This window comes from Colletes gigas, unplaced genomic scaffold, assembly GCF_013123115.1.
Source record: "Colletes gigas isolate AHSC1104 unplaced genomic scaffold, ASM1312311v1 Colletes_gigas_Sc00016, whole genome shotgun sequence".
Classification (NCBI taxonomy): domain Eukaryota; kingdom Metazoa; phylum Arthropoda; class Insecta; order Hymenoptera; family Colletidae; genus Colletes; species Colletes gigas.
Window position 1 is genome coordinate 4,826,473 of NW_025106645.1, and position 21,245 is coordinate 4,847,717.

Consider the following 21,245-nt stretch of genomic DNA (forward strand, 5'->3'; position numbering starts at 1 on the left):
CACTGTTAAATATTTTGTGTATATGTTATTAGATAAAAATAAAAATAGATTAGAAAGTATTATTGGATATACGTGTGAATGTACAGTTGGTGAACGGGTTGTTGGTTGCTGCTGTCACGCGACAGTAATCTTATGGTTTTTTGGATATGTCTGCTGAATTTTTAAATATTTCTAAAACTATTTCGCTGACGAATCATCATCGTAAGAAGAAAATATTGAAATACATTAACTGGGCAAGTATCGCGCAGAGTAGTTCACGCTTATTTTTAATAATTTTCCCATCAAATCCCGGATGAATAATTGTGTACTTCATATTCTTTAGGAGATACAGAATCAGAGACCCGACAAGATTTTTCGTTGGCAGCGTGGCTCAACGTCGGCCTATTTCTACCACCCTCCTTTCAAGTTGGTAGGTCAAGCGACTTATTGTTGGCTTTAAAGTTTCAAAGTAAGCTTTAAAGATCCACAACATCGCCAAATTTTCAAATTTCACAATATCATCAGGATAAAGTTTGGAACACTTCTTTAGAAAATGCAAGAATGAAAAGAATTGATTATTTAATTCGAAATTACTGGATCAGAGCCCCCTTAATTGGAGGCAACAACTGGTACCGTTGCTGCATCTGGAAAAAAGACGGAACTCGTGACATCTGGACTAGAACACATCCAACTACGTGCTCCTAGGTAAATCATAGATCATCGTGATCGTCGTTGATTCAAGTAAAAGAATGTCCCAATATATTTATTAATTTAAACATAAACGAACGTTAAAGATTTCAAACGATCCGCCCAGAGTCGCACGTAAAAAGTAAACAAAATTCATTTCAGTTTTTTCAGCGATATTCACTGAATTTTTGGTTTTTGGATTCGGGAAACGTTAACTCGAAAATTTGTCACCGTGGCCAAAATTCATTCGTACACAACGGTTCGAAGGAAAGGGAAGAATTTCCTGGAAGCGTGCCGTTCACGGTGGTTGGGCACAGCACTTCGCAATTCTCTTTTCGTCCCGCCATCGTCCACACCGCAGTCATCTTCTCCCCTCGACTTTGTGCATCGGCACGCTTTGCAGAAAACTTCTTCGTATAGTTAGTCCGTGCCTGCCCGTAACGAGAGCACCGAGAGGTTCTGGGTTTTCCGAACCGCCTAACAAAACGCGCCGTTTGTTGCTCCTTGGTTTGTGAACAGGCAGTGCTATACGCGATACCTTTCTCTGCTCGAGGAAACATCGAGGGGCTTCGAAAACCGCCCGGAACTTGGAGGAACGCAGCGAACACGTTTGTTAAGGGATAATCTTAATTTTTCGTCGAGCCGCGCTGGATCAATAGGTAGGGTGCACAGCGATGGGTTGGGACAGTGAAAATTATTGGAACTCGACATTAATTGCCCCGAATGTTCACCAAGAATATATATATAGCTTGATGTCAGATATACGACCTTATTTCGAAGTTGCGTAATTCCCAGCGATCGGACTCTCCGGGGATTTAGTAAGAACGAGAACAGAGAAGGAAAGTCAAGGAACCCCGTGTGTATCACTTTCACTGAAACGATACGCGATTGGCCTGGTTCGATCATAGTTGCCCAGCGATGCTGCTGACAGGAGGACCTTACGGTCGTGGTAATTGCTTTTGAAAAGATAGCAGGTGCAAGTTATAGTATATACCTACTATCAGAAAACCGTAATTAGTTTCTTCACAGTGGGCCTTCGTTTTTGAGATATTTTTATTTAAAGATTACGGAACAAGATTTGGTTGAGTTCTTGCTCTCTTTTTTTTTTATTATTTTGAAATGCAAAAATATATTTTATTTAATTATGTATATGTGAGATCAATACTAAAGCAAACGATCTTTAAATTTTTAATACAAAAAACAGTAGTAAGTACAGTAGTAAAATAGCCTCCATACTGACGATACGAACGACCAATACGGTATTTATTTGACAATGACTAATACGAATTATTAATATGGTAATAAATAAAATATATTTTTGCATTTAAAAATAATAAAAGAAAAAATGAAAAAAAAGTAATTTAGCGGGAATTTGAGAACTCACTACCAAAGTCTTGTACTGCAAAATAAATTTAAGTGATTCTTTTATCAGGTGCGTACCAAACTTTGAATAAAAATATCTCGGAAACGAGGGCCCCTTGTGAAGAAACCTATTAGGAGTTTTCAGTACTAGATATACACTGTAACTTGCATCGCTTAAAAAGCAATTTCCACGACTGTAAGGTCCCCTTGTGAGAATGCAGATTGCTGCTGCACCTGTATCAATTGTACACATTGTGAATCGCTAGCGAACGCAACAGTGCGATTAGGTCAGCTGTGCGTGGTACCCGCCCCGAATCACGCGAAGCCAAGGAACGCGTAACAGAGAGGATTAATGTGGCCCCCGATGAAATCGAACGATACACTTTTGCGGCTCATTGAACGACGGAAAGCTATTTCTTTGCAATCGGAACGGGCTGGTTCAGCCGCGATACAAACGCAGTCACGTGAGTGCAGCGACCTGTATTCCTCGATTCTGACGCGCTCCCTTAAATATCCGAGCGGACGCGTCGCCTGAAACGCGCGCGCGCGATTTTTTATTAAATAGTTTTATATTTATTGACGATCCCGCGATATCAACATTCTTCATGTTCGACTGGTTTTCCAGGCCGTCCGATTGTTCGTACTTACGGAAGACGCGTTATGAAACACACGTGGTCACCCGTGACCGCATCCTCGAAGAATACCTTTGTTTTCGTTCTACTCGATAGAGCCAAGGGACTTTTCTCTTCCGCGTCGAGCCCTTTAAATCGGTTCCCCTATTAACCCTAATCGTTGATCAAAATGTTCACTGTTGTGCAATGATCTAGCCTGGTGGGGACGATACTCCAAGGTGTCCTGTTTGAGTAAATCAGATATATTATAGCGAAACTCCGTTCTAACATTTTAACTCTGACCATAGCAAGATGTTACTTTGAGTCACACACCAAATTCGAATAATTGTATTGACTGAAAAATAATATTAAAGAAGAAATTATAGAAATAAAAAAATAAAAAAGTGCAGAATATTTATCTTTTTATTGTAATTGATACATAAATTATCGATATAACAGGCACGATAAACTCATGTTTGCCCAAAAGCCAATTTGCACATTTTACCTTTAAACTTGTAAGTTTATGATTTTATCGTGGTAAAGAATATTTTAAAAATTATTTTCGATCATAGCTACATCGTGACAAATATTATACCGTTCTATTGCAAACAGATCAGCGAAATAAGAGAAGACAATTATTCGTAAGAAGATGTAGAAAGACTGAACGACAAATTTTTTTTTTCAAATAACATTATTTTAAATACACATGGCATTGTTTTACAAACATTATCCGCTTTCTATCTCACAGGTCTTTGCTTATTTTCGTTAAAGTAAATTATATTTGAGGAAAAATATTTACACATTTTACAGTCACCGAAATTTGAAATGTGATTCAAAGTTACATTACGATTTGAGAGTTTCGATTAACGTCGCGCTACGTACTGGTTCTGGAGATTTGAGCAAAAAAAAAAACGATTAGCAATGATAATGTAATGCGATTCTGAAGCCAATTGTCCGTGTGATTTACACATACACTTAAGTGGCACGTGCCGTCATTGATTCTCATTTAAATAAGGAAATTACAATAGATTTCATTCAGCCAGACTTGTATTCGCGCAAGCAACTTGGTATTTTAAATAAAAATGGTGCTCCAATATGTCACACGTACAACATCAAAATTAAAACAGATGAACGATAAAGAAAAAGGGCACAAAAGAAACGAAAGAATATTCTGAAAGAAAAGAGGATAAGACTCGTATTATTATTTACTGTTTATGGACTGAAAAATAAAGAAGAAATTATTCAACATTGTAACAAAAACAAATTAGAACGATACAATGCACATAAAGGAATTAAAAGATACCATTAGATATTTTTATAACATGCTCAATGTTCATACTGTGACAGAGTGTTTTCCAAGTGAAAATAAAATGAAAATATTGCATAGAGTAGACCCGTAAATGCTCTATTATATGTATTGTAACAAAACGTAACGCAACTTATCCACGATATTAATCTTGTATTAACAAGAATCGATCGAAGGTCTTAATAATAAGTGATTAATAGAAGTTGCATCGATCACCTTCAACGAAGGTGAGTTAATACACGTGCATCGTATATTCAAATTACATAAGTATCTTCGATCTATTCTTCCTGAGCAGGAATTCGTAAGACTTTTTAAAAAACAAAATAAGGCGAAAATGAATAACATCGAGATCAACTTATAATTTAACTCACAAGGAAACTATTGTAATCAAGAAGTCCAATCACATTTTGAATAACGAAGAATACATTTTTTAATACGTGAAACACTTATTCTACGTAACCAAGTAATATACAATTCTTCAACGTAGATTTGCTCAAAGGATTTAGAACATTTTTAGAATTTAGAAGTCCAATCACATTTTGAATAACAAAGATTACATTTTTTAATACGTGAAACACTTATTCTACGTAACCAAGTAATATACAATTCTTCAACGTAGATTTGCTCAAAGAATTTAGAACACTTTTAGAATTTAGATGGAAGAAAAGGGTGTCTGGTTTTTGAGATAAAGGTTCGATGTTCAAAAAATGTCTGATTTCGTCGACGTTTGATCGGTATCACGGATGTTCCAGGCGACGGCAAATTATTACGGGGGAAGATTGTCATAGCGGTGTTTAGCTTTGCTTACGGTACAAAACATTAATTTAGTCGTCTACGACCGTGACGTGTAGACGACACGTAGGTACATATGTATGTACCACGTGCCGCACTTCACGCATAGAAAACACCATGGCATCCAAGGGCAGTTCTAACGCCCAAAATCCACGGCCACGTTTACGAAAGTCGTTACGCGTTCCCGTTTGCGATTCAAAGGGGGGAATGGAATATTCTACCGGTCGTTGGAACCGAGCGTCGCGCGAATACGCTCGAAATTCGAAAAGATCAACGGTCAAACGGACGATCGTATCTTTTTGAAACGAGGATCGAATTCTGTTTGCAGAAAATGCGGGACTGGCATTTAAGGCCATAGACCAAGGTCTAAATGCGCGATGGTTAAATCCTCAGGGGGTGGAAGTTTTTTTCTAACCGGCTGGTTTCTGGCACTGTGTTACGTCGGTGTCAGCGGCCAACCGAATTTGGAGTACGGATGTCCTACTCAGGAGAGGATTCTACCTTGCAGATGCTCCACTCGTGACATGGAGATACAAATATGGCAAGTGTACGAGCTTCAGACAGGTCCAAAATTGGTCAATTTCTACCATTATTTTATGCCCAACGTATCTCAAGAGACGATAAGTGGAAGCCAAACTGATCAGTAGTCTTCCAATAGGTGCAGTCACAGCGAGTTACCAAAGGTCTTGGAAGGTCTAAAGGCAGTGAGCCACTACCTAGATCGACCTGTGGACGAACTGATCCTGGAGAACAACAATCTACCTAGTCTGCCAGGCAGAGTGTTCGCCACCCTGCGCGTGCTACGTTTAATGCTTCGCAACAATCGCCTCGAGAGAGTATCGCCAGGCTGGTTGGAGGGTCTTCACGATTCCCTGTTGGAACTGTTCGTCGTGGAGCCGGACCTGCGGTCCCTGCCGGTGGACAGTCTCGAGAATCTGCAGGGTCTCGAGGCGGTGACCTTGCAGAGCCGAGTGATGAAGAAGCTTCCAAAGTTTTCCGGACTATCCAAGCTCAGATACCTTCAGATCAATTCCCCGGCCCTGGTGGAGCTGGCGCCCAGGAATTTTCGCGATCTGCCCAGTCTGGAACAGTTGCACATCTTTGGTAGCTCGCGCCTCATACGTTTGGAGGCCGGACTGTTTCGAGACTTGCCGCGACTCGAGCTGGTGAATATCACCGACTGCGGTATCCACTGGGTCCATCCTCGAGCGATGATAGATCTGCCGGAATTGAAGGAAATCTCACTGGTCGGGAACTCGATAGTCGACGCGGGTATGATCGGTCGCGCCTGCATGGACCTGCCATCTTTGACCGCGATACGGCTCGATCGAAACCGTATAAATCATCTCGGGGAGGGCGCGTTCGTCGATCTGTTGGTCCTCTCGCGTCTCTACTTGTCCAGGAACCAGATCACCGAGGTGTTCGCCAGCGCGTTCCAAAGGATGCCGGCCCTGAAAACCGTGGACCTAAATCACAATCTGATACATCGCGTGCATCCGGAATTCTTCCCGCGCAGGCCCGGTAACGCTCTGGAGGAGATGTGGCTGATCAACAACGATCTCAGCCACGTGACCGAATTGAGATCGATCATGGAGGCGCTGCCCAGGCTGAAGTTTCTCGACGTCAGTCACAATCAAATCGCGGAGATACCTTTCGGCGCGTTGAGGGGTCACTCGACGTTGGAGAGGCTTCACCTCGATCACAACAGAGTGGCCTTTCTGCAAAGGGAGACCTTCACCGCGATGCCCGCTCTACGGGAACTTCGATTGAAAAACAATTCTTTGTCGAACCTGTTGGAGGCCCCGTTCTGGAACTTGCCGGCGCTGAAAGTGAGTTTTTTAGAGCGAGACCGCGCCGTTTCGGACCTTGCACGACCGAAATCGCGTCTAGACGCACGCAATTCGCGACCCAAACGCCGCTCGAGACCGGAGCCTTCGATCGGATACGTGTTTCGTAACACACGTGACACGTGTTTTTGTATTATTTCTCGTCGAGAACACGGTATTGGTGTTTCACGTGTATTTGATACAGGCATGCACGTGACGTATGTTTCGCGTGTACACTCCCGCTCATAAAAAATTGGATAGTTATAGTATTTTTCCGTGAGCCTAGAAAAACGAAGTAAGCCTTGGAAAATGCGAAAGAAGTTGTTCTCTTCACATTTTCGTATTTGTCCACCAATTGCGTCTAATGATTCTTCTGTAGGGTTAAGGGGTTACACCACCTCGTATTTTCACAATTTTTTCGCAGGAAATATCTGTATTCGATCGAAATGAGCTGTTTACCATGTACGAACCATTTCCTGAACCTTTGAAAAGAATTTATTTTAACGCCATTTTTTCCGTTATAAATAAACATAGAGGTTTAAAAAGAATTGTTTTCAAAAATCAAGATGGCGTAACTCCTTAAGGTCCAATGATCGGAGTAGTCTTTTCATGATTTTCGTTGTTTTAATAAGTTTATAAATTTTGCAACTAATTTTTCGATACGATTAAAAGTGAAAAATTTGTTCAATTAACGTTTAAATAACCTTCTTTGGCAAATGATCAACCGCAGAACTCTACGCGTTTCGTTAAATGTTCGACGTGACGCGTCGCGGACCAAAATGTTTAGATAAACAAGAGGAAAATCTTTGGAAATTGATGGAAAAGTATATATAAAAATTGAGTACCGTTTGAGAAATGCACGCCTTCGAATAATTTACAAAATAATAATATACGAAATGCTAAACTTTTACACAAAACTGCCTAATGACTTATAAGCAGGACTCTACACGTGGCTTAAACCGTGCCATTGAAAATATGCGCATACGTGTTTAAACCAGTTTCTCTTTAATATGTTAACTGCCGCATTTATTACTTATTTGGTTTGTTTACGAATGAATATTCAGGTCTGCAAGTCATACTGATTTTTAGTCTTTCGAACGCCTGCTATCAATTATTCACTCATAATGGTGTTCGATGATAAATTATCGGCAAAAATTGCTTATTTTACACATCTTTTATCAGATCGTCTCATAAATTCGTACCATTTGTTCTTCTTAGACTGACGAGACTAGAATTCGTAAATTACTATTAAAGAGAGTCCATACACAAATAATATGTATCATATAGAATATTATTCAGTAACATAATTGCTATATACTAGAAAAACAAAAAAGCGTCGCTCATTATGAAAGTTCGACATTATTTATTGGCCGAACTAATAAAAGTGACTCATTGATAAACGTAAAATCAGGTGTATTGTAACGCTAATATATTTCACTCAGAGTTAACGAATAAATACTTTACAATTATTCGTAAGCTAGCTTTTCTCCTGTATATCGATTTAAAAAATCGTTAATGATAATGTATATCGATTCTACTTTGGTTAAAGCCAAAGCTCAATTTCGAGTGCGTTGCGTGCGTCTGGACCCGAGCCCCGAGGCTCAATTTGTTGATTTCGATAACATTTAACAGGCCGTTACGATTCCAGGGGCTGGACCTTTCCGAAAACTACTTCCGCCACGTGGAGCCTCGTTTGCTGGCGAATCTGCCAAGCTTGAGGCGTTTGGATATCAGCGGGAACGCGATCGGTCTCATAGAGCCCGACTCGTTCCTGGGCACGCCAGCCCTCGAGCACATAAACATCTCCGGAAACGCGCTCTCCGTTCTCCATCCGCTGACGTTCCATCGTCTGAACAACCTCTACGAGCTGGACGTCGGCTGGAATCGAATGCTCGAGATCGTTCCCGGTCTGCCGCGAAACATAGAACACCTCCACATGCCCATGAACCGTATCGTTGTTCTGCCAGCAGCGTCCTCTCAGGATCTAGCCCTTCCGGTTCTGAGATCCCTGGACCTCAGCGCGAACGGGATCGAACGAATACCGCCTGGCAGCTTGGCCGATCTGTCGAGCTTGAGGAAACTGACGTTCGGTTACAATTCATTGCGAATCCTGGAGGACGGAGTGTTCGACGGTTTGTCCAGGTTGGAGCAACTGGACCTGAGGTACAATCGACTGGTCACCCTGCACGGAAGGAGCTTCAGACCGCTCAGATCGCTGATAGATCTGAGCTTGAGGGGGAATCGACTGGAGGTTCTCAGGCCGGACATCTTTCAGGAGAACGTTCGTTTGCAGAGGCTGGATCTCAGCAGGAATAATCTGGCACAGATCCCTCACGTGACTTTCGCGAACACCAGGTAAAATTGGACGAAAGCGTCGCCGTTGGACTTTTGTTCTACAAAACGGTACAACGAGTAGGCGTTATTTTTTTTGTTAACACGCTGGCAGAAAAGCGGTTTCACTCGTGGTCGTTTGGTTGCGTCACCGGCAAATTGGTATCTAGAAAGTTCTTCGTGCTCGCGTTAAGTGTCCCCTTCTAGTTACGAGGTGGCATCATCCTGGCGTGTCGTCGATTTTCTAGTAGCTCGTGTTTGTCTAACAATCGAGTTAGCACGCTCGTGGATTTTCATTGAGATGCATAAGCCACATTATCGTGCATTCGATTATTAATTTAGTGCAATGGCTAATTTGGTCCATCGGGTATTTTTATTTTATTTTCTTTCTCAACACTTGTCGTAAATCACCTGTCCATTTTCAAAATGTAAAGAAAAAAAGGAAAGGAATAATTCATTTTTTATATAAAAATGTTTTCCTTTCGTTGGATAAATTTGTTGTTTACACGTTACCTCACAAAATTATACTTTGCTCTTGAATATACATATAACTTGAACAAACTCTATGATGTATTCTTACAGGCAAAGGTTTAAGACTGTGATAAACAGTTTTTTATTTGTATATTCATCACACTGTAGATACTCGGGACTATTCAAATATCAGAGCACCAAACAGTCGAACGTATTTTTAATAAAATCTATAATTCGATTATTTATCGGATGAACCATGCATTTACCGTGGTCTTTATCGAAGAAAATTCTCTTCGATCGTTTCTGACTCCCAATTCGTCGTGATCTATTAAGAGAGATTTGGACGAACCAATCTGCCCGTGTCGGAAACGACTATTTCTGTTGACGATGTCAAAGGGAGGAAACTACGTTAATTGCAGAGACCTTCGTGAACTGTACGCGTCGCACAACACTTTGACCGAGTTACCCGGATCGTTGCACGGCCTAACAGCTCTTCAGGTTCTCGACTTGAGCTTCAACAAGCTGAACATCCTGTCGCCGGAAACGCTCAGCAGCCTGTCGGCCTTGCTCGAGCTGAAGCTCGTCAGGAATCGTATCCGTGAACTTCGCGAGGGCGCGTTCGATGGTCTGCCACGATTGACCTTGATCGATTTGGAAAATAACGATCTCAGGATCATCGAGAGGAACGCTATCAGAGCCCTGCCGGAATTGCAGGCGCTGAGGCTCGGGAAAAATCGTTTACAGGTAAGAACAATGCAATGCAAGTTAATATTTTCATTTTCCTATTTCATTTCGATAGTGTATTACACTTAGAGTTTACGATATATATACAAAGAACATACCATTGATCTGTTTCTTTACAAACCTAACATGAAGGTTTGTAAAATAATTTTCTCCTTTCTCCAAGAATGTAAATTAGAAAAAGAACCGTTGTTAAGCACATAAACCTGTATGGATGGTTTCGAACGTTTAACAAAGCTAAAAATTTGTAGATGATTCCAAGTGGTGCCTTCACTGAGTTGCCGCTCCTCCAAAGCGCGGAACTTCAGGAAAATCGGATTCAGGAAATTGCAAGCAACGCGTTCATTAACGTGCCTCACCTTCTCTTCCTTAATCTGAGCTACAATCATTTACCGGCGTTGGATTACGTTGGTTTGGAGAGTCTTCGTTCGCTCGAAGTTTTGGATTTGAGCAATAATCGACTGTCCAGGGTGTCCAGTAACAGCCTAGCGTCGATGGAGTGGTTGGTTGAATTGAAAGTGAGTAAAGGAAAATGTTTCCTTCGCGTTTGAATTATTTCACGGAAGTACATTTACTTTTTCCGGGCTGAAATTTCTTATTTCTTATCTTCGTTGATTGTTATAAATTACTAAATTCGTGATCTAAAATCAACCCTGATTTTTCTAACTAAATGTAATTTTACTTTAAAGAATGTTAAATTGCAAATAATATTTAATGATTCTTTAAAAATTAAATTTACCCAGTAAACCGAGGGTTAATTTTCAATTATAAATTTAACAATTCATTGTTTAATTAACTTGCTTACGAAAAAAGTCCAAATGAAGACTACAATAATAACAATATAGTTAATTATAGTATAAACTCTCTGGTATAAAATATTAACGATAAAAATATACTTATTAATTAAGACAAGAAGAATTATATAAATATATGTACATCAATATCATCTACAATTACGAGTATACGAGATAAAAATAATAACATAAGAATTTACATATTATTTAATTCTAGGTCTCTTCCAAATAATTTAAAGTCGACCATCTTTCATACCGAGAAAAACACAAAGAAAGTACGCTTGATTCTGCTACAATTACCTATTTCATTTTTATTATTTTATTCTAATTGTCACACTGATAGAGTAAAATGATAAACACACTACGTTGCGTTCGAGAATGATGGTAAATATAGTAGTTGCGTTGATAGTCGATTTTTCATAATTATCGTACTAAATGAAAACGAGTAATGAAACAAAAATGACGGTGGGGATCGACTTTAGTAATAACGGCGAATACTTTCTCGTCGAGAGTGAAACTTCTCTACGAACCGTGGTGCGAGGCCACGCTCGTTATGCTAGCAGAGCAATTATTCGTATAGCTGAATCGTTAATTACAGAGATAGCGGATCGTTTTACATACGTTTTCCAAATTGCCCGCAGATGGATAACAATCGTATTTGCGCCATCCAAGGCTCCCCTTTCGACGAAATGCCGAGGCTTCGGGTTCTCAGTTTGAGAAGCAACCGGATGGCTTCCGTTTCGGAAGCGGCGTTCAAACGATTGCGATCGAACATCGCTGTTTTGGATATAGACGGTAAATAAAATTCATTCTATCGTCCTCTTGATATTCTACAGAACAGAAACAAAATTAATCACCTGTAAAAAAGTTTAAACATTAATTTATTTCTCTTTAATCGATAATTGATTTTTTCACGGTTTTAATTTATATCTTGGTTGTTTTAAATAATATTTAACAAACACCGTTGCATACGAAATATGGCGGCAATAGTAACTGCGTTAACTTCATTTTTTTTTAATAAAACCAGACTCTTATAGCAAACTTCGATAGATAAATGAATTTCCAGAAAGAATTCTTATAATACTGTTGCCACCATATTGCGTTCTCCTTAAAGTCATACCAGTTTGCGTGTAATGCTTTTTTCTTTTGTTTAAAGTAGCGAAGATATATTAAAACGCCTTATTTTATAAAACTGTCAATTACTGTTATTTTACGCGTGGAAGGCAATCCACTTTCGTGCTCTTGTGGAATGTTGTGGTTGAGAGGATGGTTGCAGCAAGCCTCGTCCGAGGGACCAAGATGCGCGGATGGATCTTTGTTCAAAGAAATTCGACTGTCGCGGCAGGATTGCCAGCGAGAAAGGCAAATCGATCCGATTCATCCCGGCTGTGAAGCTGAATTCATCGACGCAGCACCTTATCCTGTTTCCTCTTCGAGTGAGTCGAACTCAGAAGGACGAATGCAGTGGAAGTACCAGATTGTTTTTAATGCACTTGATACATTCAAAGATCCATGTATTCTTAAATCTTACTACAAAGTAATTCTCTCTTTTATCTCAGGAAACAATTCAAAATTGGTAGTCATTAGCTCGGTGTTACTCGCGACAATGGACTTTTCGTTGCGGACAACACTGATTACCGGGTCTCATTACTTGACCATTTATTACTATAAAGTGACCATTGTTGACCATTAATGGCTATAATCCAACCATTGTCGTTCATTGATGGCTATAAAGTGGTCATTGCTGACCATCGATGACCAAAAACTGACCATTTTAGGTCACTAATGGCCATAAAATAACCATTGTTGGTCATCGGTGGTCTTAAACTGACCATTGCTCACCATTAATGACTATAATCTAACCATTGTTGATCATTGATGGCTATAAACTTGACCATTGTTGATCGCTGATGGCTATAAACTTGACCATTGTTGATCACTGATGACTATAAACTGACTACTATTAACCATTGAAGATCTTTTATAAAGCCTTTCTACAAGGATCCCTTTAAAACTTGATACATGATTTGTCTTCAACATTTTGAACACGTATTTGAATTAAAACTGGGAAGTAAAAGAATAAATGTTAAACGGACATTTGCAATAAGACTTTTACTTAAGGCACGTAGTCTCTTGGGTACTTCCACTCTAGTATTTGAGTCGCAAAGTGTTCATAACGTTTTGCTCCGTCAGTTTTCGGGGCAACGGAGATGGTACCGCTTCACTTGAACATAAAAGAATCGTCGACGCAGAGGTCACCTAACTCCCAAAATTCCGAGTACTTTTACGAGTATCCGGATTATCAGGAAGCTAAGAACTCGACGTTGAACTCGACATCCCTTCAGTCGCCCGCCACCGTGCCGACGAACGCCATGAACATCGTCCAGACACCGGAAAAGGTTCAAAGCAAATCGAACGCTACTGTCCCCGTGAAGAAGAACACTTTGATGCCTCCCTCTCCTAGTAGCTCCGGTTTCACATTTTTCGGAGTGCCGTTACCCAGCTTGAATTTCAATCTATGGGGAAACACGGGGAAGAAATCTGAACGGAAGAACTCGTCGGGTAGACCCGGAAGGGGCCGTTACAGAACATTTCCGCCAACGGAACCAGAGATCCACAGAGGCGGTTTCATACCTTTGCCACGCGGTCAGGGAGGTTTCGTGCCCATCGTCGACCCTACGTTGACTTATCAGAGGCAAGTTAAAAACGAGACTTCGTACAGACAGAATTCGAGCGTCATACAAGAAGAGAAGAAACGATGGAGGAGCGGAAATGGTACGGTAGTGAAGGTAGAAGGAACCCACGTTGTAACGAGCAGACCAAAATCGGGCTTCAAAGAGAGGGAGGAATTGTCCACGATGGCTACGCACGAATCTGACTCTCGAAGGAAATCGTTCGCCAGGGGTAAAGGCAGGTAAATGTGTAAAAAAATGGTAACCGAATCGACAAAAATCTAGTAAAGTTTTTGCAGTATTATTATGGTATTTTTGAACATTTCAAATTTTTATGATTTTATCAGTTGTAAATTACAATGGGAAATATTATGATTACAGAAATTTTATTCTGTTTTCAAAATTCTAATTGCATTGATACTTTTTATGTGAAAGTCAGCATACCGAATTTCAAGATTTTCTGATAAACAACTCGGTAGATATAAAGTAGTATTTTATTCATTCATACTTACACAAATATAAAATATGTCAATATCTCCCAATACTTAATCACACTTTTAAAAAAGTATAATGGCTCTAATGGCCCGCTTATAGAAATTAAATTTGCACATACACGTGAGTATTCACTAAATTCTAACAAAAGTATAATATAAATGGATACTTTAAATTTAAAAAAATTGAATGCACTGTAATGCCTCCAAAATACTCAAAATTGTTCCACTGTGGGTCGTAAGCTTCACATTAAGAAACACTGTGCAATATTTTGTTAACCAGAATCAAGAATCAGGCGAATCTGGTCATTAACGTGTTAATATCGTTCCATTTTCATTTTTAAGTCCGAGTAATTTAACGAAAACCTCGGACTCGAGTACCGCGGCAGACGAATCGCCCCAAGAAGCGAACGAAACGTCCATGGCCACTGAGATCCACGATGACGAGGGTTTGGAGGTAAATCGATCACCAAGCAAAGTCGAAGAGAAGCTTCAAACAGAAGTCGCGAGTAGGATCGTCTGGACGACACCGAGAACGATTTTAGAGTCAACGAAAGGACGTCCTGCCAAAGAAACATCGACGGAAGCATCCAAGGGAGAAAAACCCGCCTTTTGGAGTTCCAAAGCGGTGGAATTCCAAGAAATATCTACCTCAACAGCGGCGAATATTCAAAACGAGCCAACTGGTAAGAACACGCGCGTTAAAATTCAATTTAGTATTACCATTGGCACAATGGGAACTGGAGAACAAAGGTGCCATTTTGGAAAAAATAAATATCAAAGACAAAAATAATAAAATAAAGGACTGTCGTTGAAATGTTGAAGAAAATGCTTGAAATGACTTATCCTTGCAATAATTGGTGCTGTATATATTATTTATAGACTATTCGAAGATTGCTACGACGGAACGACCAACTTTCCACTCGACATTCTCGAAGAATCGTCAGAACTTTTCCGCGTCTCAGTTTTCTCGGGAAACGGAAGCCTCGGCTCTTTCGGCGTTTCTGGTTCCCGGCGGCCAAGTGCCCTCCTCCGTGTCGACACCAAATCTACGTCCATTAGGTAGATCAACTATAACAAAAGTTCCCTCGCCGCATCTCGATCTCGCTGGTGAAGTAGAGAAACAGAAGTCCGTGGCTGAAGCTGTTCAACGTAACGTGGAAAACATGGAGGGGCAAATGCTTAATAAAGACGAATCCTCCGGCGAGAACGCTGAAGTTATCGAGGACAGTTCGTTCAATTGGTACTTCCAACATTACAACGATACCAATTTAGAACCGTACATGGGCGTAGCGTATAGCGCGGGTGAAAAAACAAGTGTTTACCGATGGACTCTATTTGGTCAGATGTGTCTTATTTTTTACACTTTTGTATAGAAATGAACAAATTAAAAAAAAATTAAATATCGAGCAATTTCTCATAAAAGAAAGACAGAGAACATCTGTAGGTTTTTTTTTAAAGGTTAAATCAACAAGTCCGTTAATGAAAAACAGCGTGTATCTCAAATTATGTATCGTACAGGTACAGGCATGATAAAATGCTGTTTCACAGTAGACAATTTTGCGCTGACGCGCGTACTTACGTTTAAGTATGAATTTGTATGATACAAAACAAGTTGTGCACGATCGATCTCAACTTGAATGCATCTCATCTTGATCTTCCGTAAAGTCCCTTTGTATTAACAAAGAATAAATAAAACCGTTTGTTCGAGTGATCGATTCTTCTGTTTTTTTTTTTTTTTATTAATTATGTAATGTGTTAATTATGATAGCTCAAGTTTTTTTTAAAAAATATGTCTGTAGCGCCTAAATTGTCTACAATAAGGTAATCTTATCTAGTATCTTCAAATAATATAGAAAACTTCGGTACATGTGGGGCAAATTGTTGACAGTGATTGAGCAATTCACGTGAAAATGACCGTAGTTTGTCGATATCGATACATTACAAAAAGTTATGTAGTTTGAAGCAGATTCTCATTCCTAACGATATAACAAAAGTTACTAGTAAAAACTCGGTGATCATATTTGTTGCGTTGTTTCGTGAAAAAAATTATTTAATGTTACAATTTTCGATGATTATACTCCGTTTGCTAAATTTAAATTGTGGAAATGTGTAACTGCGTTCCTACTATCATATCCTTTATCTAATGTAAATACTTTTTAAATTCATACTATACTGGAACACATAAGAAAAACATTTTTATTTTTGGTGTTGACTCGAAATACCGGCCATTTAAAAGCATGAAATACATTTGTACATGTATAAACAAACTTCCGTAAGTTTTGTGACCTTTTGTAAGATTAAGTTTCAATCGCACAAGTTAGTCTCGATTTCACTTTATTCACTGGCTTTTAGCTTTTGCTTTATCTTTCTCATCCTTTTTCTCGTCTTCTTTCTTTTCGTCCTTCTTCGTTTCTTTCTTATCTGTTTCTTTTTTCTCGGCATCGCGATTAGTTAATTTATTATTAATCAAATTGTGTAGCGCTATTACGGATCTAACAAGAGCCGCGAGATACACAACTAACATCTGATCGTTCGTTTTTACGTATAGTGAATCGACGAAATTACTGTGCGTCATATCGGGTAACAGGTTAAAAATGTCCTGTAGTTGATAAACAATCTGATGATTTATTGGTAATTTACCACTGCCAACTTGAAGCAGGTAATCTCTAATTTCCCTAATTTGTTCGTGAAGGCCCTTCAAGCCTAATAGCTGATTTGTAATTCTCTGGCTAAGGGTACCAACAGTAGTATCTTTTATATCTCTCAATAAATGTTCTACACCTACTTCTTCTGCTTCCTCTGCACCAATTTCACTAGGGATGTGTTCAAAGGTTTTAGACGTTGGTGATCCATCCTACAAATAATTTTAAATCATGTCAATTGTATTAAAAATTGTATAACACACTATACAGGGTATTCGGCCACCCCTGGGGAAAATTTTAATGGGAGATTCTAAGGGCCAAAATAAGACGAAAAACAAGAATGCCAATTTGTTGATCGAGGCTTCGTTAAAAAGTTATTAACGTTTAAAGTTCCGCCTGTAGAACGGCAATTTGCGAGCAGCTGCGTGCACGAGATAGTGGTTCTCACTCAGTATGAGAAACTCTACTTAATGACGTATCGACAGCCATACAGTTTTGTGAATGAGAACCACTATCATGCGCACGCAGCTGTTCGCAGATTGTCGTTCTACAGACGGAACTTTAAACGTTAATAACTTTTTAACGAAGCCTCGATCAACAAATTGGTATTCTTAATTTTCGTCTTATTTTGGCCTCTAGAATCTCCCATTAAAATTTTTCTCTTAATTTCGCGACTCAGTCTTTCGCCAACAAATTTTTTTCCCCGTGATCGGATCGACTTCGAACCTTTTTTATTCGTCGTTTGAAGATTTTTCTATATATTTGGCCCAAAAGTTAAGATTTCGTGATATCAATGTCGCGTGCACGGAATACGAAAAAAGGCGCTCGATTTACGATAAAAAGCGCGCCTGCCGGAGAAACAATATAAAACTTACATCGTGAACCTCCTCAACAGCTTGATATGCTTCTGTTGGAAGACCAAGATCTTTGGGTTTAGCATCAATGATGACCAACACAGAATTAGGACAATATCTCCTAATGAGTTCATTGATAGCAACATCATTTTGATGTAATTTAGGCCCAGTGTGATACCATCCTACTACCTTTTCACGAGCTAAGAATTTATACAATGTTAAATTTATGTTTTTATTAAGAGAATTGAAATTTATGTACAATGGAATTAGTTTTTACCATTAACTTTTTTGAACATTCCATACATGTTTTCCAGATAATCATGGTCAAGAAACCATACACTTTTGTCTTTGTCATCTTCGTCAAAGGGTACTGTAAAAAAAAATACGGCAATTAACTTTCGCAGTTCGAATTTCTTATTTACACAAAATTTTTGAGCCTGTGTGTAATCACTGAAACCAGTCAAATTACAAGTCAATGTGTAGTACAAATTTACAACACATTTACATGGTAATTACTAGCGTAGGAAATTATAAAGAATTCATCATAAAAAGTGGTAGTAATTTTAAGAAGCAGCGATAAAAGTTGGAGGAGTCATTCTAACCTGCAAAACTGTTTGACACGTCCAGCACACCTTTGGCCCTCCAACAACCCAAAAGGACACCGACAACTCTTTTTTGATTACCAATCTTTCCCATACGATTAAAATGGTCAACTACACTCAATAAAACCAAAGGGTGAACCACCACTTTTGTAGTCACAACCTCTTGACTCGGCATTTTTGAGCACTTTCTTTGCTTTCCACAATGAACATAGCTGCGTTGGAAATACTTCAAGTTACACGCTGTTCATTCGCTACAAACCCTTCTAGGTACAAACGTGCAGCCATCGTAATTGGAAATAGGTATTTTCAGATTAAACTTTTAAGAAATAATTATTTCCTAATGAATTGTTATTTACCACAAACAATTTTATAAAGGACATGCATGGAATTTTTGTTTAACTTTAAGCATTTCGTGGAATGTAAAAATTCTACAAAATTTACTTTTCTGTTTAATAATTAAAAAAATATTTTTTTTAGGGATTACAATTGGCAGTACTGACGAGGAAACACGTTGTTCCACAAGTGTTTTCCAGCGTGTATTTTGTTGCCCATCGGTTATCAAAAGGTAGTTTTTTTTATCGTGATACTTTTGACATTTATTGGTACTTGTAACAGTGATGCAAAACGTGTCTTTTTGTGTATTTTAATTCAATTTTTTCGGAAAATAGTATCAAAACATTTCATATGATACCACATTTTGCTATCCTAGTGTGGCTAGGTATAATTGAGTGCATCGAGGGCGAAAGTAGTTACGACGGATTTCCTATAGTACCTAGCGGAAGGTGACGAAAGCAATTCGTCGTTACTAGTGTCGCTGTCGATGTATTCAATTATGCTAAATTTGGCTACACTGCTGGCTATCGATGCTATGCTTACCAACCGAAATTATTACAGACGAAAGGGCGCGAACTTTAAGATCATAGATCTTTTTTTGATAATTATTCAATCTAGGGAAAACAGCTCTGATAACCTTGACCTTGACATATGTATGTTATCAAGAAAATGCTCCTTAATAAACTACAAGAGGTTATAGTCGTCTGTCGTTATTCATTAAAAAGTTATTAAAAAAAAAAATGTTTGAAAAATATGGCATTTATTTTCAGTACTACATTAAAGGTGTACAACTATGTTTATAAAGAGGTGAATAAATTGTTTTTCGTTAATAAATTGTTGTAAAATTCTATTTTAAAGGATGTCGAAATCAATAGTGTTTGTAACCGGAAACGCGAAGAAACTCGAGGAGTTTGTGGCCATTTTAGGAAAGAATTTCCCACGAGAAATTACAAGTAGAAAAGTCGATCTTCCGGAGTATCAGGGAGAGGTAGATGATATTTGTCGCAACAAGTGTCGAGCCGCAGCAGATTTAGTTAAGGGCCCGGTTATCATCGAGGACACTTGTTTGTGTTTCAACGCAATGAAAGGATTACCTGGCCCTTATATTAAATGGTTCTTAGAAAAACTTGGTCCAGAGGGTCTTCACCAGATGCTTCATGGTTGGGAAGACAAAGGCGCGGAAGCAGTCTGCACGTTCGCCTATTGCGCTGGCGAACCGCAAGATCCGGTTATATTGTTCCAAGGTCGAACTCAGGGAACCATCGTCGCTCCTCGAGGACCACGAGATTTTGGCTGGGATCCGTGCTTCCTGCCTTTGGATAGCGACAAAACTTACGCGGAACTACCGAAAGAAACGAAAAATCAAATTTCGCACCGCAGCAAAGCGCTGGAGAAATTAAAAGATTATTTTATGAAGGAGGTTTGAACATTGATCCAACGCGCCGCGTCTACGAAAGACGATTATTTATATTATAGTAATAAGTAACCCTATGTAACGGCGATAATTTAAAGAAGTACGATATTTGTTATCCAGAGGAGCTTTGTTTATTGCACCCCGCGATTGATTATCTTTAGAAAATATCAACGAGAAGGTTTTTTGTATTGTTGAAGATGACTCGACGTTAAAAACATATTTCTTCTTTATCAAAAATTTCTTTATTATTTATAAATTATTTTTAATACGTATCGATAATTTGATCGATAGATTTAATTGATTGTCAACCACGGGTCTACCATTTGATTATTATTTTTCTGTGAATTTTTGTCTATGGATTAGCGACAATAACATTTAAAACAAACAGGCGATTCAAATGTTGACCACGGTAATCAATATACCACAGATCGCACGTATTCACGATATTATTGTTTACATGTTTGCACAATGACGCAACACTGTTGTTATATTACTTTTACGAGAATAAACGTGCGATTATTAACGATGATAATTTCTGTATATCGTTTCCGATAAAATGACCTATTCTTGTATTATTTATTATTATTCTTGTTCATTACGAGCGACGGTAAACATGCAATCATTTCTGATTTGTTGTTTCGGGGGATATCGTTGATAAAGTTAACCAAATTCGTTAATACTCGAAACACTGTGCTTTTTAAATGTAAAAGATACCTCGAGGAAAATTTTTAACGCTCTGCCATATTTGTATAGCAACAATTCCAATGATTAAATATTGTTGCTTATATTCGATCATTATAATATAATTGTAAACTGTTGTCGACCATTGAATTTATTATATTTCGCGCGTAGTTGCTTTCAAAGTAAAAATACATACAACAAAAAGTTGTGGAAAATAAAATTCAAAAATTTTTTTATTGTTAATATTAAGCGACTTTAAAAATTAAACCTGCGGAACGAGTAAGTTAGGCAATAGATCCTGCAGGACCTATGAGACAGATTCCTTTGCACAATTTATAATTTGTTTGTAATTTATTTCTTAATATTTTAATTAAACTTCACGTTAATTATTTATTTATACACACGCATTCTCAAAAATGTTTATAAAAGGTAGTATAAACTAAATAACGAATATACTTTCTTGACATTTGGGGGAGGGGGATGATTTCACTCGCTTTTCTTATAAATACGCTTCTGACAGGACCATCCGTTGGAATCTCATTTATCTAAGAACTGTTGTGAACATACGACATGTAATGGAATTTCTTTCAACAATTCATGCAATTGATTATTCAAGAAATTGACACAAGATTGACCTGTTAATCTCTCATTAT

At 38.6% G+C, this 21,245-nt stretch overlaps 3 protein-coding genes across 3 annotated transcripts; 2 read left to right on the plus strand and 1 right to left on the minus strand.

The window, feature by feature from the left end:
- Positions 1-4,895: 4,895 nt before the first annotated feature.
- On the plus strand, positions 4,896-15,439 carry LOC122400064 (protein artichoke). The gene is made up of 10 exons (XM_043401270.1): positions 4,896-5,278; positions 5,396-6,566; positions 8,212-8,918; positions 9,785-10,109; positions 10,358-10,624; positions 11,542-11,695; positions 12,124-12,336; positions 13,094-13,814; positions 14,409-14,749; positions 14,946-15,439. The coding sequence occupies exons 1-10, from the start codon at positions 5,115-5,117 to the stop codon at positions 15,437-15,439; spliced, it is 4,557 nt and encodes a 1,518-aa protein (XP_043257205.1). The 5' UTR covers positions 4,896-5,114.
- A 103-nt stretch (positions 15,440-15,542) lies between these two features.
- LOC122400109 (26S proteasome non-ATPase regulatory subunit 7) lies at positions 15,543-18,366 on the minus strand. The gene is made up of 4 exons (XM_043401351.1): positions 18,165-18,366; positions 17,840-17,932; positions 17,584-17,762; positions 15,543-16,920 (listed from the first exon to the last, which is right to left on the minus strand). The coding sequence occupies exons 1-4, from the start codon at positions 18,337-18,339 to the stop codon at positions 16,405-16,407; spliced, it is 963 nt and encodes a 320-aa protein (XP_043257286.1). The 5' UTR covers positions 18,340-18,366; the 3' UTR covers positions 15,543-16,404.
- A 306-nt stretch (positions 18,367-18,672) lies between these two features.
- On the plus strand, positions 18,673-20,902 carry LOC122400152 (inosine triphosphate pyrophosphatase). The gene is made up of 2 exons (XM_043401447.1): positions 18,673-18,729; positions 19,356-20,902. Exon 2 carries the CDS (start codon positions 19,357-19,359, stop codon positions 19,921-19,923), a length of 567 nt encoding a protein of 188 aa, XP_043257382.1. The 5' UTR covers positions 18,673-18,729; position 19,356; the 3' UTR covers positions 19,924-20,902.
- Positions 20,903-21,245: the final 343 nt, after the last annotated feature.

Bases quoted from the DNA above. Each gene is read 5' to 3' on its own strand.
- LOC122400109 (XM_043401351.1), bottom strand. From the start codon at position 18,339: ATGCCGAGTCAAGAGGTTGTGACTACAAAAGTGGTGGTTCACCCTTTG. The intron at 17,763-17,839 runs GTAAAAACTAAT...ATAAATTCTTAG, and splicing joins AATGTTCAAAAAAGTTAATG to CTCGTGAAAAGGTAGTAGGA. The intron at 16,921-17,583 runs GTAAGTTTTATA...AATTATTTGTAG, and splicing joins CTGTTGAGGAGGTTCACGAT to GATGGATCACCAACGTCTAA.
- LOC122400152 (XM_043401447.1), top strand. From the start codon at position 19,357: ATGTCGAAATCAATAGTGTTTGTAACCGGAAACGCGAAGAAACTCGAG.
- LOC122400064 (XM_043401270.1), top strand. From the start codon at position 5,115: ATGGTTAAATCCTCAGGGGGTGGAAGTTTTTTTCTAACCGGCTGGTTT. The intron at 10,110-10,357 runs GTAAGAACAATG...AAAAATTTGTAG, and splicing joins TCGGGAAAAATCGTTTACAG to ATGATTCCAAGTGGTGCCTT. The intron at 14,750-14,945 runs GTAAGAACACGC...TATTATTTATAG, and splicing joins TATTCAAAACGAGCCAACTG to ACTATTCGAAGATTGCTACG.